This window comes from Dissoconium aciculare (assembly GCF_010015565.1).
Source record: "Dissoconium aciculare CBS 342.82 unplaced genomic scaffold K489scaffold_10, whole genome shotgun sequence".
Classification (NCBI taxonomy): domain Eukaryota; kingdom Fungi; phylum Ascomycota; class Dothideomycetes; order Mycosphaerellales; family Dissoconiaceae; genus Dissoconium; species Dissoconium aciculare.
Window position 1 is genome coordinate 520,229 of NW_022984960.1, and position 25,481 is coordinate 545,709.

At 52.1% G+C, this 25,481-nt stretch overlaps 12 protein-coding genes across 12 annotated transcripts; 7 read left to right on the forward strand and 5 right to left on the reverse strand.

The window, feature by feature from the left end:
• Positions 1–1,990: 1,990 nt before the first annotated feature.
• On the forward strand, positions 1,991–4,627 carry K489DRAFT_382568 (uncharacterized protein). Its single transcript, XM_033605405.1, has one exon. It carries the CDS (start codon positions 2,205–2,207, stop codon positions 4,155–4,157), a length of 1,953 nt encoding a protein of 650 aa, XP_033457676.1. The 5' UTR covers positions 1,991–2,204; the 3' UTR covers positions 4,158–4,627.
• Positions 4,628–6,648: 2,021 nt separating this feature from the next.
• On the forward strand, positions 6,649–8,106 carry K489DRAFT_323634 (karyogamy protein; the record flags this gene model as incomplete). Its single annotated transcript, XM_033601711.1, has 1 exon — positions 6,649–8,106. A coding segment is annotated over one exon (1,458 nt), but the record flags the coding sequence as incomplete, so codon positions are not given.
• Positions 8,107–9,847: 1,741 nt separating this feature from the next.
• On the reverse strand, positions 9,848–10,274 carry K489DRAFT_382571 (uncharacterized protein). Its single transcript, XM_033605406.1, has one exon. The coding sequence runs from the start codon at positions 10,242–10,244 to the stop codon at positions 9,978–9,980; it is 267 nt and encodes an 88-aa protein (XP_033457678.1). The 5' UTR covers positions 10,245–10,274; the 3' UTR covers positions 9,848–9,977.
• Positions 10,275–10,453: 179 nt separating this feature from the next.
• K489DRAFT_38946 (uncharacterized protein) lies at positions 10,454–11,144 on the reverse strand. The gene has a single exon (XM_033606508.1). The coding sequence runs from the start codon at positions 11,012–11,014 to the stop codon at positions 10,601–10,603; it is 414 nt and encodes a 137-aa protein (XP_033457679.1). The 5' UTR covers positions 11,015–11,144; the 3' UTR covers positions 10,454–10,600.
• Positions 11,145–11,246: 102 nt separating this feature from the next.
• Positions 11,247–11,981, forward strand: K489DRAFT_38969 (uncharacterized protein). The gene has a single exon (XM_033606533.1). It carries the CDS (start codon positions 11,343–11,345, stop codon positions 11,796–11,798), a length of 456 nt encoding a protein of 151 aa, XP_033457680.1. The 5' UTR covers positions 11,247–11,342; the 3' UTR covers positions 11,799–11,981.
• K489DRAFT_382572 (uncharacterized protein) lies at positions 11,615–12,365 on the forward strand. The gene has a single exon (XM_033605407.1). The coding sequence runs from the start codon at positions 12,016–12,018 to the stop codon at positions 12,301–12,303; it is 288 nt and encodes a 95-aa protein (XP_033457681.1). The 5' UTR covers positions 11,615–12,015; the 3' UTR covers positions 12,304–12,365.
• Positions 12,366–13,452: 1,087 nt separating this feature from the next.
• On the reverse strand, positions 13,453–14,307 carry K489DRAFT_38953 (uncharacterized protein). Its single transcript, XM_033606518.1, has one exon. It carries the CDS (start codon positions 14,190–14,192, stop codon positions 13,620–13,622), a length of 573 nt encoding a protein of 190 aa, XP_033457682.1. The 5' UTR covers positions 14,193–14,307; the 3' UTR covers positions 13,453–13,619.
• Positions 14,308–17,076: 2,769 nt separating this feature from the next.
• On the forward strand, positions 17,077–19,196 carry K489DRAFT_382574 (uncharacterized protein). The gene is made up of 2 exons (XM_033605408.1): positions 17,077–18,366; positions 18,427–19,196. Exons 1-2 carry the CDS (start codon positions 17,422–17,424, stop codon positions 18,808–18,810), a joined length of 1,329 nt encoding a protein of 442 aa, XP_033457683.1. The 5' UTR covers positions 17,077–17,421; the 3' UTR covers positions 18,811–19,196.
• Positions 19,197–20,501: 1,305 nt separating this feature from the next.
• Positions 20,502–21,235, forward strand: K489DRAFT_382578 (endoribonuclease L-psp family protein). Its single transcript, XM_033605409.1, has 2 exons — positions 20,502–20,637; positions 20,697–21,235. Exons 1-2 carry the CDS (start codon positions 20,526–20,528, stop codon positions 21,005–21,007), a joined length of 423 nt encoding a protein of 140 aa, XP_033457684.1. The 5' UTR covers positions 20,502–20,525; the 3' UTR covers positions 21,008–21,235.
• Positions 21,236–21,331: 96 nt separating this feature from the next.
• On the reverse strand, positions 21,332–22,269 carry K489DRAFT_38990 (uncharacterized protein). Its single transcript, XM_033606555.1, has 3 exons — positions 21,975–22,269; positions 21,698–21,898; positions 21,332–21,636 (listed from the first exon to the last, which is right to left on the reverse strand). Exons 1-2 carry the CDS (start codon positions 22,187–22,189, stop codon positions 21,745–21,747), a joined length of 369 nt encoding a protein of 122 aa, XP_033457685.1. The 5' UTR covers positions 22,190–22,269; the 3' UTR covers positions 21,332–21,636; positions 21,698–21,744.
• A 1,684-nt stretch (positions 22,270–23,953) lies between these two features.
• K489DRAFT_382580 (glycosyltransferase family 32 protein) lies at positions 23,954–24,973 on the forward strand. The gene has a single exon (XM_033605410.1). It carries the CDS (start codon positions 24,126–24,128, stop codon positions 24,858–24,860), a length of 735 nt encoding a protein of 244 aa, XP_033457686.1. The 5' UTR covers positions 23,954–24,125; the 3' UTR covers positions 24,861–24,973.
• A 59-nt stretch (positions 24,974–25,032) lies between these two features.
• Positions 25,033–25,372, reverse strand: K489DRAFT_323390 (cytochrome b5; the record flags this gene model as incomplete). The annotated part of the gene is made up of 2 exons (XM_033601694.1): positions 25,033–25,110; positions 25,196–25,372. The coding sequence occupies 2 exons, from the start codon at positions 25,370–25,372 to the stop codon at positions 25,033–25,035; spliced, it is 255 nt and encodes an 84-aa protein (XP_033457687.1).
• Positions 25,373–25,481: the final 109 nt, after the last annotated feature.

Sequence of the window (25,481 nt, forward strand, 5' to 3'; positions counted from 1 at the left end):
CGCGAGAGATCGATGAATGCTACCAGCGCGTCTGATGTTTCCGACCTGCCTATATCGAAACATTTGCAACCTCCAATTGATACAGCATTTTCATTAGAAGACGAAGATTTGTGAACCTTACTCGTAGCAGCTTGGGCTACCTCGCGGCCCTCCGAATATGAGAAAGCAGGCTGTAGTCTAGAGATCGGACGGGATGACCAGAGGCGAGAGCACGGTTCGTCAATAGACGAACAGGAAGAGCGGTCGCATAGGGATGATTCGGATAAGTCAATACGCACCAAGCACAGAATATAAGAATTTACCAGTTCTCACACCGGGGAGACAAATAGTCTATTTCCACTACTAATGCAAGTTTGACACAGATCTGATGAACCTTTTCATTGTGCTAGTCGCATCGATATGACCACGCGATGACGGCGTGCCCCACGGTATCCTCGATTCCTCCTCGATTCCTCTTCCTCTTCCTTGAATGGGTGATCCTGCGAACTGAGAATGTTACCCCAAGACTAAAAGACTAAAAGACTTCAATGAATTGCTAAATTTTTGGTTGTGACCATCGCAGTGGTATTGATTCGCTTGAGGAGAGATTCCTTTTTTGGGTAGTTTTCGTAGTATATCTCCTACCGTTTCGTCTTACGCCATCGGCTAGTGACAAGATGTGCTCAACTTTGGGAGATGGAGGAGGCTGAAAACGTGATAATAGTTGGCTTGCATTTGTTAATTGATTATTCGCATTGTGGTTTATTTCAGAGAGTTCGGCAACTGCTGGTTTAAGGTCGATAGGAGGGATCGATCAAATGGATTCTTGCGAATGCTCAAGTACGCAAGTTCGATGCCGAAGAGTGTTCCATTACGAGCAAGAGAGGACATCTGGCCTGACGTTGACTTCGATTGCGAGACGACAATGTCTCTTATCGCTTCATCTGTCGTTCGGACGCAACTAGGCCATTTCAATCTTGGACAAGCAATATTCTAGCATTAGAATGAGGACGATTGAAATTACTTGAAAGAGCAATGGTCAACGAGTTGCATTGCGCTTTACGTGTAGCGCTCGACACCGACTACAATGGTCGCTTCGTGCCGCTGAATGGGACCATTCCGACCCTCGCAGGTGATGTCGGCTGCTTGGGCGCATCGCTGCTTGCAGGCGCCCCTCCGAACGCGATAATCGAGGTTGTCGAAGCTGTGAATGCATTGAAAGATCAGGTCTTTCACGCTGTTCTTGGCTCAGCCTCGTGCAGCATTGGCGACAACGACTCGGCTGCCCAGGCAGCTTATGCCGTCAATGGTGAAGATATTGACGGTGGCAGCGGCAGTGGAATTACTCAGAAGGGTGAGTGGGACGCCGAGACCCTGGCGCCGACTGGTCTCTCCGCCAGCCAGCACGTCGAATAACAGTATGGCGTATTGGGGCGGAACCGGGCACTTTCGCTTGTCATCAATCTGGCTACGATAATTAATGTGGATCGGATGACGCCTAGTTCTGAATGGTATGGCAATGGGCTGTAAGATGATGATGTTGAGACGTGTGGTAGTTTCCTGTACCTCTTCCCTTAATTGAATGCAACTCAATTATTTCAACTCTGTTGAAGCAGAAATCGTGTATCTTTGCGATGAGTTTTGTAGCGGCCTATGACGAATTGTCCTCGCTACTGTACTCAGGCGTGTATGCTGAGATACAGCCAGATTTGCACTGATATCGGATCCTATTGGAATCCCGCTTGACGATAATGTCGATCGCCATTCTAGGGAACATCGGTACTTTGAGAGTCACTCAAATGTGATGCAAGATCGTGTCCGCAATTGGCGCAAAGGGTCAAATTGGCGGCGCGAATAGTGGAAGTGGGGGAAACAGTTGGCCGGAAATGAACAGATTAGCACAAAATGAACAAGTTGGAGCGACGGTAAAGCCGCGGCAGCGCGTCAACGTCGCGTCTGCTCTGGGAAATGGGCCAGCGTGAACATAATTTGCCCTAGGCTCGACCCCTTTCGCTGAGAAGTGGGATGTTTGTCAAGGGCGACATCATTATACTTTCGCCATTGCACCACTCTACATGTCGCCACTCGTCGTATTGGGCTCGAGCGATAGCCGTTTTCACTGTTGATCCCTCTGAATGATCATCTGAAGAACCTCGTGCTGCGAACGACTGACCGATACATCGCCTCGCCCGATTGACGGCTGATCGTTCACGCTCAACGACGGTATGGCTACCGAATCGCCGGTGCTGTCGAATGGCCCTCTTTCGCCAGAGAACTCGATTGCGATCGCATCAGCCAACGATGGAGATGACAAGGCTGTCGCAGACCAGTCGACCACGTCAATCACATCCGACGCTCTCTCGTCAAAAGCAGGCCACTCGGCGGATGCAATCATAGGAGGAGCAGAGGGGTCCGTTGTTTCGCCGCAGCAGACCGCACATGATGTATCATCACCACGTACTCAGTCTCCCTCGCCGAGTGTAACTCCATCATTAGCCCTCGATGCTGTTCCAGCACTGGATCTACGATCGGTTTCCACGCCGTCAAGCTCCGAAGGTTCGACGTTATCCCACCGACCCAGATATTCCTTCCGTTCTGATGGCGGCGCTACAGTTGTGCATCGAAGAGGCTATATGCGACCTCAAGGGACTTCCTTTGCGGAATCAGCCCGAAGCCGAGACAGCGTCATGAGCTTAGGTAGCATCGCCCACATGCAGTATTACTTTGCCCGTACGGGTCTGTTGGACGGAAAGGGAGGACAACTCGCAAAAGAGAAGAAGAGAAGCAGCAGCGCGACGGTAACAACAACTACGACAAAGAACCGAGAGAGTATGGAGCCATCGTCCTTTCTGATGTATGATTTCGGATCGACGGCGTCGTCTGTTCAAGACAATGCCTCGAATTACGCCATCTCCGATTCAGGTATCGACAGCTGTATTTTGGAGAGTCCAAGTGAAATGCAGCACAACGGCGAACCATGGGCAACCTCACCAGATTCAATGATGCTCCCGCCGACAGTAAGCACATACAAAGTCAAGCCTGAATTCATCGAACCGCCTCCAGATCTTCCGGTCTTGCGGAGGGAGCTGAAAGAAGCATTGCAAGACGCATGCAAGGTCCTCGAGGAGTCGCAGAAGCCTGTATTGATTGATGGCGAACCGCCAGCAGAGAACAGCGGCTTTTATGAAGTGCAGGGTCTACATCTTTTGGACATCATCACCCTAGCCATCCGTGCCGCCAAGAACTATTATACGGCTCACTCAAATCCTCAAAAGCTTTATGCGATCCGCTCTGAGAAGGTCATTCGATCCGATCTATATCAAGTGCTCGACACTCTAAAACGCATGGCAAGCCGAAATTTCCGCGGTGGCGTCCGCCTGCTCGAGCTGACCGAGATCGTCACCTGGATCGAAAGCATCGACAAGCTTCTGAAAAAGGAAGAGGCTCAGGAGCAGAGTGATGCGGCTGAGCGAGAAAGTTGGGTCTGGCGCGAGGGTGACTGGACTGGCCGGGAAAGAGAACGCGAATGGTTGTTCCTCAAGTCCTTTGATGCCATGGAACCCGCCCTGCCGCAGTGGCCCGAGGCATCGAGCTCGGCCGAGACCCGTCTTCCTAACGATTTCCTTCTCGCTCTACAGAATGGACAGCGATTAGTCCGACTCCACAACACTCTGGTTGGCCGCTCGAATCGTCGGTTCGGCGACATCAAGACTTTCCACACCGACACGGCAAAACCTTACCGCATGTCCGAGAATCTGACATACTGGGTCAAAGCTGCGGAGTTGCGATGGGATGTCCTGATTACCGTGCCAATCGCTGATGTTGTCCACAGCAAAGACAACGCGGCGTGGAAGGCCTTTGATGAAGCTGTCCTCGCGTGGAGCCGTGGCGTCCGCAAAGAGCTCATGGACGAATGGACTCTCGAAGCTAAGATCTCGGAAAGGAGACGACCGCCGGAAGTCAAAGTCGACGAAGTCGAGGTCGGTGCGCAAAGCTCAGAACATAAGATTGAGAGCGCTACCGAGCCCACGCCTGCGGTCGAAGCAGACATCGAGGTCGCTGCTGACAAGACCCTGGTGGCAGAAACGGACGTTGTCACTGCCAGTGAGAAGGAGGATAAGCAGACGGCAGTGGCGGAGACGCCTTCATTGGCCGCTGAAGCCACGCCGCCAGTCTGAGAAGCAGGATCGTCTACCTGCACAATGGAGGGAACAGAAAAGGAAGAAGAAAGAGATGATACCCGACGGAACGAACTCGACTCGAGATTAAGAGTCCTGACATTTACTTTTATTTTTGACTACTTTGATATGTTTATGCGTGTCGCGCGTTGATCCTGATTGCGTAATTTCCTGAATGGTCTGGCTACCGCCAGTATGTACGCGTACGCACTTCCCTTTTGTTTATGAGCATTTTTCTGCGGGTATCGATCTGTCTCTTGCATGACGGAAGAGAGAGAAACAGGGCGAGGCAGGAGAGAGAAAGGACCATGAGAGTCTGGCAGTGACCTCTCTTTGTTATCACGATGGCGAGGAGGAAGGCAGGGAAGAAGAGCGAGGGAACAATGCATCCCATTTTATGGATGGATCGATCAATCAAAAGGACTCTATCGTCTAATAATTCATAGAGTATGAACTGACTTGCAGTCCTTATTGAATTTAAGTTTCTCAGTCTTCACATCCAAGGAGCAGGGATCTCAAGCAGTGGGATCGAAGAGGAGAAGAGCCACGCGAAAGTGACAAGGCTTTCTTTGTTCATCATGTCCTGTCTCTGCAGGCATATACGAATTTCGTTCGGAGAATGCTACAAAGCTATTGTTGTTAATAATAACAACATCTCCCTTTGTACATTTTTGATTGAAACAATTTCACTACTCCGCACATCGATCGCCCGATTGAGGGTTCGAACAATATATTGTCGGCACCTGAGCCGATGTCTCATCATTGTCCACGGTAGCATTGCCTTTCACAAGTGGTGAGGAGAGGAAAGCATATGTGGCGAGTTTCGTCAGCGCATCTTGTGACCACAGCAGCATGGTTGGACACGTTATCAGTCGTGATGTGGGTGACGAGAGGAGGTGACGACTTATCATTACATACAGGATCGCATTGAGTCATCATCCATGGTGAAGCGCTGAAGTTGGTTCGGTTGGGTTGCGACCACGTCGTCCGTTGTCTGAAACATCGAGGGCCAGCAGAAGGATAGGATTTAAGCTTTTGCCTGCCACTCCTCGCTAGTCCAGTCCACGTACAGTAGCCGGATGTCAGACATGCAGCAAGTTACGTCGTGGTGCCCACATCATTGGGCACACTGCAGCTGCACCCGGCCAGCCTATGATCTTCGCCGGAAGGCCCTCTGGTGGTGTTTCCGTCGCGGTTGTCCTCGTCGCGGCCACGCCTGTTGAGACTGTATGGATCGATGGGCATCAGGCCATCGTTGCAGGGCTGTCGGTCAGTAGAGTTGGGGTTTTAATCAAACCTTGGAAGCCTATCTGACGAGCTTCTCATGTAAGCAGCCTTTCACGCTAGGAATGGTTGCCGTTCCAGGGGCCGAACGCTTTTCCCAGGGCTTTGGCTGGTGTTTGCTGGCCGCTGCTCTCGGGCTTGGCCACGCAAATCTGGCCCAATCTGCGCAACACTACCTAGCTACCTAGAGTATTGAGGATAGGGCCGCGAAACGCTCCTTAGGTACCAACCGTCCCGCGGCGTAGACGTCTCCCATGGTTCATGGGTCAGAGACCAAACACATGTTTCGGTTGGTCACGATTGTTCACTAATAGATATCCTGGAATACCGAGAAACGGCCACTCTATATCCCTCCCTCGTACATCATTATTGTTCATCTCGACATCGGACGTGCTGTGGAAGAAAAGTGCACCTGCGTGTTTTGGCCCTCCCATTCCCCATCGGTACATGTGTAGTACGTCAGCCCGCCGCAACCACGGCTCGGATGCGCGCGTCGAACAAAGCGGGAGCACAATAAACAGACACGCGAATGGTGCCCAACAAGCGGTACAGCGGTTCTGACCACGCCCAAATTCGCAGCGACGCACGCCATATGAACTCTCCCACCGCTACATCCTCCCGGCCTCTCAAGCCCGCCAATCCACCCCCGAAGCGGCGCCTGGCTCCCGGACTGGAAGCTCGACTCAAGAGGCTGGGGCAGCGGAAGGAAGACGAACTGATCGAGGAACAACGGCGCCAGCGGCAGGCCATCGGTCGCATTCCAGAAGAGCAGATCCGCGAACTGGAACGCTTGCAACGGCGGCAGCAGCAGGAGAGGGAAATCGCACGGCGGGGCAAGATTTGGGCTGGTCCTCCTGCCACGGACATGCCGGAGCTGTCGGGTGGAGGAGTCTTGCTCCCTGTATTGACCGACGGCGAAGCCTCCATCTTTGAGAGTGATGTGTCCTCAATCATCGACATCAGCGATCACTTCGGCCCGTCCGAGACCGAAGATGACCAGGACGAATTGATAGACACGCAAAAGTACCGCCTCCCACACATCGGCAAAACTAACCTCAACATCATCACCAAGGAACCTCTCAGCCCAGCGGAAAGGCTCCCCACGCGCGAAAGCAGTCCTCCGACGACGCCACGGACGACGCGGTCCACCGCCGATTCATCATATACACCTCCGACCATGGGCTTCTCGATGACCAATTGGTCTGGCATGAGCCCGGAACAATTGAACGGCTCGAAAGGTCGCCACCGATTAACACGTTCAGACTCCATATACACACTCGGTCGTGCCACCTTCACCGGCCAATTGGCACGGTTGACGAGCGTACGGTTGCCGGAAGCTGACGCTCTTGCGCGGAGAATCTCATCGATACCTTCTTCTATTGAGGCTGCCTTGGTCTTGTCAGATGCTCATGACCAGATTCATGTATGGATCGGCAAAGCATCCGACGTATTAAATGGACTGAATGCGGAAGATGATGTGGAATGGGCCGCAGCGGGTGGCCGTGAAGGTATCGCAGAAGTGGACGGCGCCATCAACCGATTTGAGCGACTTGTGGAGGTGTACATTTCTTCCATCGAGAAGCTTCAAGGACGGGACGACATCTCGAAACTGCCTGCGCAAGACCTCATAATGGTTGCAAAACAAATGGAGAGCATCATCGCAAGCTGGAAGAACATCCGGAGGACACTAAACAGCATCCAAGATCAGGTCGAGATCGCAATGGACTGGGAAGACCTGTGGAATACTGTGCTTGGCGAGATTGGGCAGGAAATGGCTGGCCTGAATTCATTGGTGTTTGAGATGGAAGAGAAGCGTCACGAAGGTGCCGAGAATCTGCTAGGAGGCTCAAAAGAGGCAATGAATCTCGACGAGCTGGAGACCATCATCGAGGAAGGAAATGGCAGAGCCAAACGGCAAAGCCGCAATGCTCAGCAATCCTCAACACCTACCACGCCAATCTCACCACATTCAACCCAGCCGACAGCTATCGATCTGAAGGAAGATTCGAACTTGCTTGCCCTCTTCGCTCGTATGGAGCCATTGCGTGCCTCGTTGGACTTTCTCCCAATGAGGTTATCAGCGTGGAGTATCAGAGGAAATGTCGTCTTTCCGACAGCATGTCAAGAACTCGAGACTCGACGAGATCAGCTTGAAGAGGCTTGGAATAAGCTTTCATCCGACGCAAACTCACTTCGACGGGAACTTGGCGAAGATAAATGGATCCAGCTGTTCCGCAATGCCGGGAGGAAAGCATTCAAGATCTACGAATCAATACTCCGAAGCTTCGACAAACTCAAAGAGGGCATCGAAGCGGGTGAGCAGCAGTCACATTGGACCGCATTCTCGAAGAAAGCGGAGAACTACGAAGCGAAGAAGCTTCACTACAGCCCGGCCATTGAACGCGTTCTGGCAATCATCGACCGTGGCGTGCTCGATCGTTTGACTGTCAACGGCGAAATTCTACGTTTGCAAAGCGACTTGAGAGGTCGATGGATTGTGTTACAGACGCAGATGAAAGAGCTCGATCACATCGTCGAGGATGTACTTGCCGAAAACCACGAAAGGCAACTGCACGATTCCGTATCGACGGTTGTATCGAGCGAGAGATCCGCGGGCAGCAGTCATGTCGACACCCCTGGAAGCTCGCCAAACAGTAGTGTACTCGGCCTCAGTCGAAAGAGCAGCTTCCAAGGCACGAAGACGCCAACGGGTCTGATCAGTATCAAGACACGAAGCAGCTGCACAAACTTATCGTCGAGCGTCACATCAAGAAAGTCGATACCTCGTTTGTCCGTCAGCTCCAACCACAGCGCCTCGCCCGCCCACACACCTCACGCCTCACGAACAGCAGCTTGGCCGAGCAGACCCGAACCACATCACGGCGAGCGCCCAAGATGGACCATGGCCGTGAAGCAATCCGACCTCCGAAGTTTCCGCCCACTGGCCGCCACCGAGCCCTCGCCATACGCCAAGAATCCAACAACACCCAAAGCGAGCTATCTCCGCTCCACCACCCATCCCGCCTCCATGCCACCCCAGATCCCCTCTATCCGAACCTCCCACCACCACGAACAGACCATGAGTCCACCCCGCTCCGCCATCCCCAAACCCACTCCCAAGACCATGCCCGCTACCACCACAACCACCACAGCCAACCGCGTCGTCTCCCAACCTCTCTTCTCACCGACCCCACCCGCCCGAACAGTCAACCGCGTAACATCCTCGACATTCCCGCGCAGCAGCGAGAACCATGCTACCGGCACCAGCGCCTCAACCCTCAACAGCCGCGCCTCCATCAACGGCCTCCGCCCGGCCTCCCGCCTCTCCCCCGCCACCGCTCTCTCCAACAAACGCGCGGTCGTCTCAAATCTCCCCAGTATCCCTACCGATGGCAACGAGGCGGACAACGAGAGTCCGACCCATCAGCGTCGTCCCCCGAGTGTGCTCGGTGGCGCACACCGTCAGAGCAGCGCGATCCCAATGAGAGCGTCGAGTCGATTGGCGGGCAACCGGGAGACGACGGATTTTGATGCCAGGCCGAAGTGGCGGCCTTGAAAAGAAAGACTTTCTCTCTGATTTCCGAAGTATTTTTTTCTCGATGTTTCTCTTTTGTTGTTGCACTTTTTGGTTTCGTCTTTGGCCTTTTTCCCCTTTCGTGTCTAGGACTGATTTCTGGAAAGCGGCCTTTGTACCAATCACCGTCTATCGCGAATCTCATGTTCGGGGGAGTAATCGGGGAAAACTTACTGTTTGCGATAAGGGGCAGGGGGAGGCGTTCTATGTTGTGAAGTCCCCTGTGTCATCTGTGGGATTTACTATTCTCTTTTTTTCCCTTTGCAAGCGATCTTTAGCGGGCGCCAACCTCCAATGTCCTTTTCGAAAACCCATCAATGCAATCAATTACTTCGAACATGGAACGCTCCTGCTTCGTCGTCAACCTCGTCTTCGCTGCCCTGTGGTTTGCTGTAACACTTGCGCCAACAGCATGGAACGCAATCTTCACTTGCTCCGTTCGGCATCGTGGCCTTTGAAACATTGCAGGATCCTTCTCAGAGGCTAGTAATTCTTGATAGACTACTGGTGATTGACCGGGTCTTATCACAACAAGAAACAGAAAGATACTCAATCGCCTACGGGCCCGCTCTATGGAAGAGAGTTCGTCTCACCTACACACGTCCCTGCGCATTCGCGCGGGAAAAAGTGAGAAAGATATGGAAGTCATTTCCTCGATGGATTGGCTTTGTTTGCTTCCAGAAGCAGTACAACTTCCATTCAACCACAGACAGATAAAGAGGCAAAGACAGAAAGGCAAAGGGATGAGACAGAGAGAGCTGAGTTGCAGATCTGAGATAGCACAATATTCATCGTTTCTCCTTTCTCGCTGGAGTTATTGTTAACTCGAATCGCTTCCTCCATTTCCTTAATCGTGACGAATAACACAAGCAGATACCCAATCCGCAAACCGCATGCCTGAGTTTCCCTGGCCTGGAACAGGATCAACGACATTGAGAGAGGAACGGGCGAGAGTCGCGAAATCAAAATGCATTCTTCACTTGACACAGTGTAGTGAACGCGCCTGCGACAACATGACAGATGCTCAGTAGGCAACCACCCCGATCATCGCGCGAGGCAATCATTGCCGCTTGATACCCTCTACCCTCCCTGTTTCTCCTCCTCTTGAAAATAGATCCTCGGATCTCGCCAGGGTACGTGGCATACGCCTTTGTGATCCAGTCATATTGAAAAGCTCTGCGTACTATTTCCAGACGAAAGGACAAGGGCAAAGGGGAAATGATGACCATGCTATGATATGATCTGACGAGCGATGAGTGACGATGATGATAACGATCAACGATGCCCGCCGATAGGCGGATATCGCGGACAAGAGCTCCTCGTGACATGTATCAAGCCTATTCTCAGCATGGGCTATGTTACATTATGTTCTGTGATGTGCTACCCGTCGTAGATTTTGATTTTGGAAAAAAGAGCACAGAGCACACCTCGCTCGCCCGATCGCCCACCAATGCGATGGCGTGCTCCGAGGTTGAACGATGAGATCGATCTGACACATTATGACATTCGGAAGACGGAAGACTAGAGGTCGTTGGTTACCGACTATGGATATCCCGGCTCGTTCGGGGCTGACCGATCGAGTTTGTTAGTGTCCCTGTCCATGTCCTTGTTTCCATGTCCTTGGTGTTAGGACGTTACAGGCGTTTACTTGGAATGGGTGTATAGTATACATGGGTGGATGAGTTGGCGGAGACCTCTCTACGTCCACGTACTCGACAAGATGTATCTTGATTTTATGAACCAATTTATCGGATGATTCTAGCAATCGCACGTTATGTTCCGTTCTCGTGGTGATCTTCACAACAGGGAATGTGAGATTCAGGGCTTCGTGCGCAAACCATTCCATTTCGGGGCAATTCCTCGCAGTCAGAGGAGACGATCCTCCAGACAATATGATATAAGCTTGAAGATAGTGGTGGTGGTGGTGCGCAGAGAAATTGCTGCCATTGTGGACGTGAAGAGCACACCATTGAAGGGTTACCACCATCATCACTATCATTATGATTCATGATGATCGCCTTCGACGGGAAAACACACCAACGGAACGGGTTGATCTCTTCGGAGGACAGGTGCATGGACTGGCGCATTTCGGGGCGTACTGAACCAAAATGCAAGCACATAATCGAGGGTCCGTCCGAACAAAATGCATCGGTGACATTCTGACGCCGAAAGAGAGGAGCGATTTAGTGCTGACAGCGCGTTGCTTATCTGACAAGCCCCAATTCGCAGTTCACTAGTGCGGCGCAGTGCAACTACTGCAATGGTTTGGGAGGCAGGAAGGATCATCACACGCATGTTTAGGGCCACCACATCGTTGAAGGGGAAAAATGTCAATGACTGAACCCTCGCCGCATTCAGTAATAAATGGTTTTTTCAGGCGATGCGTCGACGGAATGCAGGAAGGAGGCGCAGACGTTGACGGATTTAGGAAAATTTCTTCAAGAGCGAAGGCCGAAGGACACCGTTATTATAGAGATGGTGATGGATCAGATTTCCCTGATGGAGCATTCATGCAGAGCGTTGACTGTGAGGATGATTCTCACCTCCCAAGGATCATTATCTGGCTACAAGCAACTTACAAATTCTGTTCGGGAAATAGTCGTGCTCAGGATATGCCTGTCCAGAAACAAAGATCAGACACACACAGAGTCTGGCTTTTGCGACTCTTTCGTATCATGCTGCGTCGTTGGTCCGAAAATCGATCTTACTGGATCGTCACAATCGCGATGGACAGTAACAAACGGCACACAAGAAGTGGAGCAATCCTGACGATGGCCCACTGAGCTTACTCTATTGAGGGCGTGTGTGCTCAGCAAAAGTGTGCTGTGCCACGATTCGTCTGGGCACGGCGTCGATGCGCCGCAAGATAGAGGCCTAACGGAAGCAGATGGACACACCAACCTGATGAACGGCTGTTCGGTCCCTAGACCCACCTGTCCTGTGAAGACGTGATGAGACTGTAGGAGCGCTTACTCGGGTGCCCTAGATGCGTCAAAGAGCATGTCGTTCAGTGATCGACGTAAGCGGATCCTCCAATCTGACCGACTCGAAAAGTTTGTTCATGATGATCATGCCCGATTAGAAGAGTGGGTGACCGAAAAAGAAAACATCTTACGCCGGAGGTCGGGTTGCTGTTCCTTTGCGAGTTCGTCAACTGTAATCATAGCTTGTAATCCGACGCTGAGTGTGTGCTGCCAGCACATCATTCTGCTCGCTCTGAAGTACACAGTGACTTCGCGGACACGGTGTGATACCTACCTCGAAGCTGAATTCGGTCTGGCTGGCTGATGTTGAATCTCGAAGTTGGTTCGGGATAATCAGGCGGGAACATAGCTCTTACCTGAAACATGCCTCGCATGTTGCCTTGATTTGATTAGGCACTTCGGGAAAAATGGCACACTTTCGCGGCGCTGCATGTAAGCAAATTCCTCGCCGCCGCCGCCGCCGCAAAATGACACTGTTTGAGATCGGGTCACCGGACGAGGTTTCATAGCCGCAGTTATTCTTGGATGTCGTGCTTGAAATATTATTCTTCGCAATCTCATTGAGACGACAAAAGTCTAATTCTTGCTTATTGTTGTTGGTCGGGGTTAGATTTAGAGCGGAATTCTTTCCTCTGCGCCCTCGGTCTTCGCCAAATTCTTCCCTTTTCCGTATAGTGGGAGGACATGCTCCGTCCGCGCCGTGGGCGTGCGTTTGAACTCCGAACCTGGGGTGACTTCGGGGGAAGTGATGGAGTCTGTTGTAAGCTTTTGCCGATCACGTTTGGGCGCCCAAAATGTTGGCCATGAAGAAGAAGCTTAATAATTCGGTCAGGTCGTTGAAGCTTGACACTGCGAGCTGTTCATTGGTCTCGCTGGACCCGCATTTGCCTGCACAGAATCGATGGATCCGTTCTATATGCGCGCCAGCCTCTGCATGTGCGAGAGGTGAGAATTGTGCGCGTGTGTATCGTGCGTGCGTGCGTGCGTGACGAGCTGCTCGGAAGGATTGTGGACACGAATGTTCCGGTCGCGGTCGTCGGAACTATCTATATGCTAACTCCGTGTGCGCGCGCCGCGGCGGCGCTCCGGAAGTGGGCGGCGAGTGACATCCTGAGATTTGCCGAATGATCAACACCATCGTCATAGTTTACGACTTCGTTGTGGCTAGAAGATTGGACATCACAGCAAGGAGAAGAAAGGATTACAAGATTCAGTGGTCCCGCACATGCACTGTGGGACAAGTGCATCCCAGCGGGCCGAAGTTGCATAATTTGACGAGCGATACGAAGTGATATTACGAGATTCTTCGAAGTTTGACAACGATCAACCGACTTGGCGTGCATGGTCCTTAGGTCTGGACAGGTGATCTGCTTGGGGTAGCATTTGCCCATCGTTCATCATGGTAGTACTGTGCGTATTGTACTGCAACATTCGTCACAGGCAGTGCACGATATCTAAAACACGTTCGCACGCAGAGCAGCTGTGAAGCATGCCCAAGTCCTTTGGCAGCCAGCAGAACAGAATTTGCACTGGTGCCGAGACTGCTCGACCTGCGCGGCAGATGTCTGACGCGATCACTCATTCGTCGCACGAAAATGTCACACAGGACTGGACTCAATCCTAATCTTCAGTAGCCTCCAACCTTGCATATATGGTCAAAGTCAACTGCGAAGTTGCAGGGTCTGGCTCACGAGACTCCAGAAGGACGGGCATAGACCGAACTAAGCGGGGACCGTTCGTAAACTCACCGTGTGGTGACGACCATGATGACAACCTTGGGATGATCCCGTGTTCCATCAGATTATGCAGCAATATCATCATCGTAAGAGAGCCGCAACCGCCAGGCGAGGTTCCAATCTGCCAAGTGTCATGACCAGGTCTCGTCGCAAGGGCTTGGCAATCTTGGTATGGCTTGGCCTTGGCTGCGGAGTTTATATCGCACACGTGTGAGCAGAAAGGACGAAAAGCGAGCTCGCCCGGGCGGCGTCTCACTTTGCAGGGTGAAACGGGAAGGCAATGACAGCCTTGACCTAGCGATTGGAAAAGATGTGCAGTACAGAAGCTTGTTGCCGATATATGCGAGGTCCATCGTATGTCGCTGTGACGTCTGTCGTGGTGGGCGAGGGCGCCGCGGCGAACATGTCTGCCCTCCAAGCCGACGGCGTCAGCACAGATGCATTGCCCAGCTTCCATCGTTATTAAGACCCACGCATGTCACGTTCCTTGGGCGTTCGTAGTCGATCTCATTACATGGGTGGACGAAGTCTTGGAAGTTGCTCTCGTGCCATGTGTACCAGTCTTAGATCATATCTTAGACACCTGACATCGATTGTGTGTTCTGCTAACACGCATCATGATCTTGCTTACTCCAATCAAAGGAGGTCGCTCGCGTGCGAACTCGCTTAGCTCTTTTCTCAAGAGGCTCATGGTAGCGTGTTGTAGATTCCAGACTCTGGCATGGCCCCGCGCAAGTCGCCAGTCGGGTAGAGGATCCTTGGTCTTTCCCTCCTTGCTTTGCGTATTACAAGAAGACAGGCTCGCACTTGTCCCGTGAAACTGCGGACCAGTGCTGCTTGGGGCATGGCTCGTTGAGCTTACTTAGGGCTACGGGCTGGGCAAGCGAGATTTCTGCGCCGATCCGCCCCAAACTCTGTAGCCACCGAAGTGTCGACTAGCGACTGGGCTGCTGCCGCCCGCATGGCCCTTGAAAACCCAAACATGCTTGTAATAAGCAATGAATTTAAGCATCAAATTGCGCAGCGGCGGCTTCGGGGGCTACCCTCGCCCGATGTTTAGATCCGCATCAGCCCTTATCCCGTCGTGGGTGCATAACTCACGTGGGTGGGCTTTTCTAAGGCGTCTGCTTAATTCTGGCTCGCTCTCGGCGCTGCCGACGCTTCGCCAAACCAAGTGGACAGCACTGGCCGTGGCTTCTGCGCCAATCTTCTCGCAATATCGAGTCGCAGTGTTCGCGGGACACGTGGTTGTATGCCGTGATGCTGACAGAGGGTGCAATCTGAATGGCTGTCGTCGATAACTTATCCCTGATATATGAGTAGACAGACGACAGTAGGCCCTCCCTGGGAATGATGTTGCCTACCTTTGAAACACTGGCCCCCTGTGGTGTGCCTACAAGCACTGCGGCGTCGTGAGAGGATGGGTCTCCGCGGCCGAAAGCGGTGACGAAATGTACATGCCACACTCGAGTAGCTTTGGCCAGGATGGAGCCTATCATATCGACACGAAATTTTCGCTGATTGCCTGAACGGATGGACGGCATCTCGCCTTCTCATAATAAACGGCCAAGGGAGCTCCGAAAATAGAGTTTTAAGGTTCGAACGCTCGTGTTTGTGCTAACCTTGCCATTAGGTGGCCGAGACCGAGAAATACGCATGGGTACGTTGACAGGGGATACGGAGAACATGCACGTACTATACCAAGCCCGAGATTTGTGCGTGAAAAGGTTGGAAGTATTCTCTGGTCCGATCAGTAAATGAAGTGGCGATTGCGTCTGGCGCAGTCGCCAATCCGACCACAAGTCTCTTGGCTCATGTGTCAAGTCTGTCAGGGATCGGCCAAAGTCGGAAAGAAGACCACTATGGGAGCACCACTGTCGAGATCGCTGCGCCCGTCACATGCATAATGGTGGGTCACACATAGTTCTGAGGCCCAAAGGTGCGTTCGTCGCAGTGCGCCTGTGCACTTGACGAACAGCCACCGGAAGTCTCAAAAGGCCACGAGGCGGCGACAAGTTTTGGAGATCAGGCCAGGGCGAGTTGTCGCCATGGTAGATTATTGATCTCATCGAGCACGCGCACGAAAAGCCTACCATGAACGACTGCTCAATACCAAGGAACGGGCGTTGTAGCGTCGGTGAGGACATTCCCGCATGCTGACTGCGCCGTAAATTCGCATGGCCGCCACATTCGCCTAGCGGTACTGTACCATGGTGGGCGTGAATGGAAAAAAGATCAGGACACCGTCATGTGCAGCGGGAAAGCGACGGCGGTCTGGTAAGCGAGGTCCTTCTACTTCCTTCGTGCTTGAAGGATTTCGTCGTCTAATAGTCGAGGACGCACGGAGAAAGCAATTGCTTGGACATCGTATACCAAAGGCTCCAGAGGCACTGGCCCTGCAGATAAGGGCGGACCGTCGGAATGTTCCTCGACGCACTCCCATACAATATGGCAGGATCAGTGGAGGTTCAGGCAGAGCAACGCCCACATCACCGCAGCGTGGGAAAGCCTTAGATGGACACCGCAGCGCCTGCTTCCCCAGAAGGACTCTAAGCGAAGGGTGCGGAAGAGGATCGAGGGACAGGTTGACAGCACACATGGGCTGCGAAATGACGTGCTGTGCGTACCTTAAGGCTTGCTCATCGAGACGATGAACAAAATATCATCTCCATTGTCGAAGGCAGTGCGACAAAAAGTCTGGTATGGTCCTGCATTTGCGTCACAGCGCAAACCGGTCCTCGGGGGACAGCAGAAAGCCATTTCCAGCAACTTGCTCACTCAAATTTGTTTCCTGATGATAGTTGATTTCACAATTGTGATTGATTGAGCCTGTCGAGATGCGTCACAAGCGGCTTAGCAAGTCCCTTGGTGCTGTGCCACGAGAGCGGCGTTCCAACTCGAAGATGTAGGGGTGCCCAGGCCATGAAATGTACAGCCGGGATCGGAATCTCGAACGCCGCCCTACGGAGTGGATTGCCCAAGTGAGAGGCGTGGGTGCATCGCGCGGGACAGGAAGCCAAGAATACCAAGCACCTCGCGCACGTTTAGCGTTGACTCAGCTTGGCCATCATCGTTATGTTGGTCCGGTGCCCCAAAGTTGGTGGTGGAGGACGGAGGATGCGGTGGTGGTGGAAACTGTAGCCTATACATGGGCAGAGTTGAGCACTGTTGCATGCACCCAACTAAGGGCACGGCGGTCAAAAGAGGCGTGGAAATAAGAGTATATTTTAGCTTGGCTCTAGTCGGAAAATGGTCAAGCTCGGTCGCAACACTTTTTTCGAACCCTGCTTTGCTGCCGCGCAGTGCCCTCCTTCACACTCACACACACGCACTCATAGTCTCATACACGCTTACGCACACGCACACTTCGCTCGGTCGTGTCTGTCCATCTGTCTACCGTTCACCTTCGTCCTGCCTGATAGAGTGGCCTCTTCCCTCTTCAAAATTTCCCTCTTCTTTTCTGTGCTGTGAAAGACCCTTTTCAGCCTTTTGTCTACTGCAACCCGAACCGAGTCACATTACCGTCGGTCGTCATATAAGATCCTGACCTTGAACCACATGGTCCTGCAGTCTTCTGTGCAGTCACTGAACCTAAGAAAAACCAATAGGCCGGCGTGGATTCCATCGCCTCGGAAGACTTCACCTATTAATATCCAAGCTTCGCATGCGAAGCTCATTCAAACAACATGCAGACCTATAACGGCCATGTACGAACGCCGACCGACGCAATAATATTGTTCGAAGCATGTCGTATCGGTCTACTTCCGCGAGTGCAGCGAAGATTATCCGAGAAGGAACGCCAGAGCATCAAATCAGGATCAGTATTCGTCTGGGATGAACGCGAAGCGGGCATGCGTCGTTGGACTGATGGAAAGTCATGGAGTGCCAGTCGGGTTTCAGGCAGCTTCCTCACCTACCGTGAGATGGAGGGCAAACGTGGCGGCAGCGGCTTCGACAAGACAGCCAATCGTGATGGCATGAGCAATCCAGACGGTGATTCCGATGGTGGACCAGATGGCTATCGCTACAAGCCCGATGGTCTCATGAAGCAGTCATTCTCCATCACGACCAACAGCAACCAGCATCTTCATCTTATCAGCTACTTCTCACGATCATCGACGAATTCTCCCAATCTTATCCAACCTTCGAACGACCCACAACTACGACACATACGACCAGAGAAGGGCATGTATCCCGAATCTACTGTTCACGAGCAGAGTGCCATCCCAGCGGTGACCCGGGGTCCGATGCACTCTCCAGGGTATGCTCAGCCACCTCACCAACAACCACCATATACACGCGGCCCTCCAGCACAGTACTACCCTCCACAATGGGCTCCTCCGAGCCCCATGCATACTCCTCCGCCGCACCACACACATCACCAATCACCTCACCAACACCAACCATATTACCAACAGCCACCATATGTCTCGGGTCAACCGTCGCATCATCAGCATCCTGCTCACAGCTATGGATCCCCGTCACACCCGCACCCTTATGATCGACCACCACCGCCGAGTTCCCACGGCCCTGCTCCACACAGCCACCATTATCCACCTGGTCCACCTGGTCCACCACCACCTTCAAGCGGGCATGCGCACAACTACCCGCCCCCTTCATCCAGCTACTACGTAAGTAAATTGAAGCCAATCACAATGCGCACATCCATATTTACTGACACTGGCTTGCAGAGCGGCTACGCATCTCACCGACAAACATCGCCTCATCATAGCCGCCCCTACAGTTACGACAAGCGAAATTCTCCCGAGCGAGCACGCCACGAAGCTCCCGAGAAGAGGAGCGACTCGCACCAGGAAACGAAGCGGCCTCCACCTCCGCCTGCACCTGTGCATCGTGCCGAACCTCCTGCTTCTACAGCTCAAACCATTCCGAGCATTTCCGCGATGCTCAACAATAGCGAGGATAGCCGACCGCCCATGCGTCCGAGCAGCCGAAGCCCTGGAGGCACCCTTCGCAAACTCCAGGACATTCCTAGCCACAAACTCGGATTCGAGGTCAACCGCGATGTTCACACGTTACGAACACTTGACAAGACGACCTTCAAGGGCTACTAAACTTGATTTCACTTTCTTCTCCTTCCTGCGTCCTCTTCATTGAAGGGACCTCGAATTGTCACCGGCGTTTCGTTCTGGAAGATAGATGAGGGTTCCATTATATTTGCAGTCTTGGGATGTTCGGATTTTTACCAGCGAGGTGTTGGTCTTTCATTATGCGGTTTTAAGTCGCTGCTGGCCTCCGGGCATTTGCTCTGGCTCATCATGGGCGAGCCTTCCATTGCTGGTTCTCCAATTTTCAATGCGGGAGGGAATGATACCACATTGCTTTTGTTCGATCTTCGCTACTACTTGCATTTGGTTGATAGACTAGGCTGCTAGTCATGCGGCCTGAAGAAGTTCGATATCTTGATAACGACGCACAATTTTTGGCCTCGCGTTCATTCGTTTCCTCCCATCGTATCGTCTGCCGGATAGCTCTCCCTCGCTCTTAGTTGCCTCGTACATTAAGCTTTGGTAACCAGCAATCTGAGTTTGACCACCAAGCCATCTGAGACGCCTTTAAGAAGCCGGCGACTCCCGATGGATGATACGGGAAATTCCACGTACACCTTGCCTGTACGAACACCTGGCCAGCGCCCGCCAAGCCCGTCATAACGTAATTCCATTGCATTGCCCGCGCGGCTCGCATACGCAATGCAGACAACACCCTGTCATCCACACACTTCCAAGTCTTCTGTTCTTATCACTCATGGAGTCTGAACGACATGTCGCTAAATCACTTTATACGTCGTTTCACAACTTCGGTAGCGGGTTTCTTGTATCCCGGGCGGCTCCCAGCGGGAACGAGAAGTATCCGTGCCGAACGAGGACTAATAACCAACGTGGACGTATCACCATCTGTAGACGCGCGTATGTTTTATCTTCGTGTTTGAAGCTATAAATTGACGGGACGCAAGAATAGGCCGTCACCGGACCGCGTTGAATAGACCAAGTTGCTATGTTGATTCTGCACAGATATCGCGGCAGCCGCCTGCTGCAGGAATTGCGCCTTGCTTGTTCGTGCTGTGGTGTCGAAAGCTTGCTGCCGTGGGCTGGCGCACGATAGCGTCCCGAACATCGCTCGAGGCTCTGCGCGGTCCTGCTGCAATTCGAGGTCGACAAGAAGACTCAATCAGAAAACTTCGTCGGTCGCACCAAACAATCTTTCATACATGCAAACAAAGCTGCACATAGACATTAAACACCACTTAAAAGGCAGCCAGCAAGTATCAGTGATGCGGTGGGCCTGGTTATTACTACGAACAGCTTTTGCGCCTACAATGAGCGTACACCTGCAACCATCACTTCACCCCAAGCCTGATTATTCCCAAGGTGTTAGGTTTATATTTTTGGGGGCTGTTATTTGACCCGCCTTACTAATAGTTCCAGGGACTACGGGTATTAGGACCACATTTGTTGGGGGCTGTTCTCTTAGATCCGTCTCACTGCGGCCGTCTGACCAATATTTCTGGTATATATGGAAGGTTCGATTCTCACAATTGCGGCGCGGATGGTCAATCTGGAAGATCGTTGCTCTTGGCTAATGCTCGGCAAGATGGTTGCTTATGAATCGCTGCTCTTCCTCAGCAGTGGCCTTGAAACTTAAGAAGAATGCCCGTCACACCTCGCCAAAGGACGCTCAAACTTATGTCGATACCTGTCTCGGAGCAACCTAGGATCGCCACCCCTTGATAAAACAGGTCACTATCTCTCGATTCATTTGTCCAAGAACTATGGCGCACCTCCAATATTTTTCCTATCCGGGCTTCGGTGAATCTGCCCGCGAACGCACGTGGTATAGCCAGGCTGTGCGCGTCGGCGACCAGATCATCATATCCGGTCAAGGTTTGCGGCGCCCTTGTTCACACACGCACTGGAGTATGTTCTAAATCGAGTAACGATAGGTGGCTGGGATCGCGACAGCCATGAAATATCACCCGACATCGATGAAGAGGTCGACAAGGCATTCGAAAATGTCGACCACTGCCTCAAACACGCTGGTGGCCAGGGTTGGCCGCAGGTCTTCCAGGTCCGCCTGTACATGACCGACATCACTGAGGCTGCCATGGCTGCCTTGGTGCGCAATCTGAAGCATTGGCTGCCAGATCACCAGCCCATTTTGACTGGTGTGGGAGTTTCGGCCTTGGCCATTCCCGGCATGCATGTCGAGATTGAAGTGACGGCCCATGATCCAAAGGAAACCGAAAAGCTTTAGGCTCCACAAAGCGCCGAAGTTTCCCTGATTCGTTTGGAGCAAGTTGATAGACCTAGATAGCTGTGCGGAAAATCAACTAGCTCAATCGCGAGTAATGACGCCACACATTCTTCTCGTGGGAAAAGACTGCGAAAACCGAGTATTGAGTAATACCATAGTTAGCCTGGACTCTGACAGTGAGGGTTTGTAGAGCAGGGGGAAATGCCGAATAATTCATATCGTTGCTGTCATCTGAATGAGGAGCACTGGACTATCCGTTCGCTTCTTCAGCATGCCTGATAGTCGGTATGTAGTCCTCATTTCATTCATCCTAGACGAGCGTACATCGTTACAAATAAGGCTTCAGATTCGCATCTAATCGCCGTCGTCTAGCTCCTGACGTTGGGTTCTGCTCGCCACTCTGCCCGGCAGGAAAGGGACTGAGAGCCTGCTTTGGTCCGGAGGCGCGCAACTTCTATGAACCGCATAGAACCACGTCCTGCTTTGAACTGAACTCCACTATGTAGGCATATCAAGTGCCTGGTCTGGTCTAACAAAAGCTCAAGCTGCCCATTCTCACAGTCCTTCGTGATCACGTTAAAAGCTGCAAACTCAAGGACGCCTTTCCCTTGATGTTCTCCATTCTTTTTCTAGCATCGGTCCGATCAGTCTCAGCTCTTTAGTTCCATCCGCCAGGGACTGGGCTTCCACCTTGGCATCTGCGACTGTCCCTCTGCTGGTGATAAAATTCTACAGGCTCACTTGGAGCTTGACGAAGACCGTGAGGCACTGGATTTACCGGGAGCGAGTGAGTCGCGGGGCGCCTTGCGTGAATCGGCTTGCGTGCTGTTCCATCCCAGGCGGGATTTATAGTTGGGCAGTTCAGCGTTATTCCATACATTGGTGAGGACTCTAAAGAGAGATATCCGTCAGCAATCTCGAATAGCCCGGGAATCGGGTAATGCATATGGACGCGCTGGGGGCTCACTTCTGGGTGGTGTCGGTATATTTCTCGTTGTCGATGTCCTTAACTTTTACGCGCAACCCTCCTTCTTTGGTAAAAGACACATTGCTCTTCTCCAGCTTCTTGCTTGCGCGCTCAGCTAATTCATTCGACCAAAGCCAGATGTGATATCCAACGAAGGCGGATACGCCGACCACGATCAGCAGAATGATGAGGGGGATGATGTTGCCCAAAGCCATTGTCGCGGTTCCGTTGTGGTAGAAGGGAGCGATCGAAGAATGGTTTTGCGGCACTCAGTGGAAGTCGTGAATGCGCAAAGACGAACCTATGCGCGCAAGACAATGTCTGTCGTGATCTTAAGATTCTCGAGACACAATATTGGTGGGAGCTAGAGCGGTTTCACATGCATGGATGAGACACTGGGCTCGCGTGGCGGAGGGACCCTCGGGCGATCCGACGGATCGTGCGCAGCATGCCTCTGCCGAACCAAAACAGCCCTGAAGGACTTGGATATGTATTGCATCGCGTACATTTCTTCGCAACCATTTTTCCACCACCAACAATCAATTGATTATATGCGCTATCGTCTTTGAGACAACATAGTATTCCAAGCAACGCTATGAAGCATTGTCGGGATCGTGGCTGATGGTGACGACGACAGACACAGGTTACTTCTCAAGTTACAGCATGGTTCGGACGCGTTGTCCTTTGTGAAGTGCACAGCCACGATCGACGAGCCGCTCCAGCGAAGATGAGCTGAGCGACTTCGCGTTGACGCGCGTCAAGTATCAGAACAATACAAGTCTATGTAGTATCGGAAATGCGTGTCGCTTGCTATTGACTGAAGCCGTGTAGGACGAAAACTGCTAGACGCAGACGTCAGGCCAGCTGTCGACGTTCGCCGGTAATCAGCGCTGTGCAGCGTCAGGGGCCATGAATACGGCCAAAAAGAATTGGCGAACTGGACTGTGAAAGTCCTGATCCTGTGCAGAAGTCAACAACGCCATTCCCTTCACCTTCACCATCGAGGCATTTCCGCACGTGCATCCGAATACCGGCCAACGCAGAAATGGACTTTTTCATAACAGGATCCTCCTCCCTTCACCGGAGTTTCCAGGGCCAAGAAATTTACATTTCATCACTACCACGCGTCATATATCGGTGACCGCACCTCTTCTGCCGCCGAGCAGACCGTCTCTGTAAGTCTTGGTCATAGACTACGTTCTCTTGGCAAGCTGGGCGTGTAAACTCTCTTCGAGACGGACGCTCTTGGCTCATGGCGTGGATGGCTTCATGTGTTTCCCATTGACCCTCATCTTGGCGAAGGATTTGAGTCTTGGTGCCTAGAGATCAAGAGGTGTGAGAGTCTCGAGGATGAGGTCGACAGCTAGTCATCGTCTGTATATCGCTCATTATTGTCATGTGGTCACAGCGACTGATGTGCAGCAACGATGGCGCGGTGGGAAGACTCAAATGAAAAGCCAAAGTCCTGACGTGGCAGGTAAGGTCGGCCGATGTCATGAAAGAAATGAGAATTGGTCAAGCTTAGACAATGGCATACTCACGCTGATCAGTAAGTATGTCGTCGAGCCACTAGCCATGAGCTAGATTTGTAGCTCATTGCAGTTGCCTCTGTTGGGTTGATAGTAGCCGTAGAGCGCCTGCACTTTCTACAGGATACTATGAATGACTGGAACAGCACCTGGGTTGGTAGGAAAGAAGAGTATGCAATTGCTACATCTGATGCCTTTACGGGATCAAGACTTCCAAGGTTTCAAAGTTCCGGATAAACACAAGGAACCTTGGAATATTTTCGCATGTTCATAAGCCCATCACCCATCAGTGGAAATGAAGTCAAGTCTGCATTTCACTGCTTTGCTGAGTTTCTTATTCCTCCTCTTTGTGGCGATCACATTGCGAGGACACGCGCGTGATCTTCTTGAAATTGTTCGCACCTATGCCTCATTTCGGGACATCATGATTCGCAATCCAGACGTCCTATTCCGTTATTCACCTCGCAACGAGCAACAACGTCCCTCGGAATCTGCATATGTCACTATTCCCAGACTCATACATCAGATTTCACTCGCCGAGGATCACCAAAATGGCAACATCGCACGATTTGCTCCTGCGATGCAGAGTTGCCGAATCTTGCACCCAGACTAGGAGTTTCACATGTGGACGAACGACGACGCAAGCGACTTCATGAGAACAAACTATCCAGCACTTTATCCACATTACGAAAACTATCGACAGACGATCCAACGCGCGAACGTCCTCCGCTATGCATTGCTGCATCATTACGGTGGCGTCTATCTCGATCTCGACGTGGCATGCCGCGTCCCATTGGACGATCTCCTCGCTGGCGATGAATTCCCATCGTTCCTCACTCCCGCCGCGTTCCCAGCAGGCGTGAATAATGCATTCATCCTGACTCGTCCTGGCCATCCGTTTCTTACCAAACTACTCGAACGATTGCCAGGTCGAGATCTGTACTGGGGAATGCCATACGTCGAGAATATGCTGAGTACGGGGTGCATGTTCTTCACCAATGCTTGGATGGCATACTTGAGAGAAAAAAAAGCACGTTCTGGACACGACTCGATTAGCAGAGCACATGAAGATCGCGTACAGGTATTGGCAGATCACGATGGCTGGCTTGAAAGTCATATGCTGCGGGGAAGGGTTGTCACGCCATTATTCGAACACGGAGGCGCGAGCAGTTGGCACAGTTGGGATGCTGCCGCGATTGTGCTCATTGGGAAGCATTACGGCTATTTCGCCTTTCTTGGCATTCTGGGATGTTTCAGCGGATTCGCGTTCATTCTAAGATTGACGATGTCAAGAAGGATCGTACGGCGAGGGTGGCTTGACGCAGAAGCGGAATGTCGCATGCTGAAGGACGCTTGAGATCTTGTGGCAATCGTTGTTGACAGCTAAATTGAAAGCCTTGTATCACAAACACGCGGCCGAAACAGCGACACGACAATCGACCCCGGAAGGAGATTCACAGGCCCTTTTGCATGGAGCGCTACTTGGGTGATGCTCATGGGGGCAAGATTGTTCTATTGTGTATGTTCCTCTATAGCTTAGATTCCTCCTTGACATCTCCGATCCTGAGCTTGGGCTGGTACTTCTTGAGGACGTGCTCGTTGTGGTACTGTGACGCGAAATGTCAGTGCATGAACTTATCCCAATTCATCTCTATTATCCGCCCATTTTGCGACATGCGATTGACCACTGACCTTCCAGAACTGCTTGCTCGCATCCTTGCCGCCAACGCGCTTGAGGATCTTTGCACCACCGGGGTGCTCGTCCACGAATGAGCTCATCGAGTAGACACCACCGTCGATGATGATGTACAGGCCCTTCTCGACGCTGGCGTGCTCGGCGACTTCGGCGGTGGAGAATTGCTTCGACATGTTTGCGATATAATTTTCTAGACTGCAGCCAAAAGGGTCAATGTCTTCTCTTCCGAACGACTATGCGAAGTCCCATGTCACCCACTTTAAAGACAGTTGCGATTGCGCC

Bases quoted from the DNA above. Each gene is read 5' to 3' on its own strand.
- K489DRAFT_382568 (XM_033605405.1), top strand. From the start codon at position 2,205: ATGGCTACCGAATCGCCGGTGCTGTCGAATGGCCCTCTTTCGCCAGAG.
- K489DRAFT_382571 (XM_033605406.1), bottom strand. From the start codon at position 10,244: ATGGTCATCATTTCCCCTTTGCCCTTGTCCTTTCGTCTGGAAATAGTA.
- K489DRAFT_38946 (XM_033606508.1), bottom strand. From the start codon at position 11,014: ATGATAGTGATGATGGTGGTAACCCTTCAATGGTGTGCTCTTCACGTC.
- K489DRAFT_38969 (XM_033606533.1), top strand. From the start codon at position 11,343: ATGTCAATGACTGAACCCTCGCCGCATTCAGTAATAAATGGTTTTTTC.
- K489DRAFT_382572 (XM_033605407.1), top strand. From the start codon at position 12,016: ATGTCGTTCAGTGATCGACGTAAGCGGATCCTCCAATCTGACCGACTC.
- K489DRAFT_38953 (XM_033606518.1), bottom strand. From the start codon at position 14,192: ATGGAAGCTGGGCAATGCATCTGTGCTGACGCCGTCGGCTTGGAGGGC.
- K489DRAFT_382574 (XM_033605408.1), top strand. From the start codon at position 17,422: ATGCAGACCTATAACGGCCATGTACGAACGCCGACCGACGCAATAATA. The intron at 18,367-18,426 runs GTAAGTAAATTG...ACTGGCTTGCAG, and splicing joins CCCCTTCATCCAGCTACTAC to AGCGGCTACGCATCTCACCG.
- K489DRAFT_382578 (XM_033605409.1), top strand. From the start codon at position 20,526: ATGGCGCACCTCCAATATTTTTCCTATCCGGGCTTCGGTGAATCTGCC. The intron at 20,638-20,696 runs GTTTGCGGCGCC...GAGTAACGATAG, and splicing joins GATCATCATATCCGGTCAAG to GTGGCTGGGATCGCGACAGC.
- K489DRAFT_38990 (XM_033606555.1), bottom strand. From the start codon at position 22,189: ATGGCTTTGGGCAACATCATCCCCCTCATCATTCTGCTGATCGTGGTC. The intron at 21,899-21,974 runs GTGAGCCCCCAG...ATCTCTCTTTAG, and splicing joins TATACCGACACCACCCAGAA to AGTCCTCACCAATGTATGGA.
- K489DRAFT_382580 (XM_033605410.1), top strand. From the start codon at position 24,126: ATGTGGACGAACGACGACGCAAGCGACTTCATGAGAACAAACTATCCA.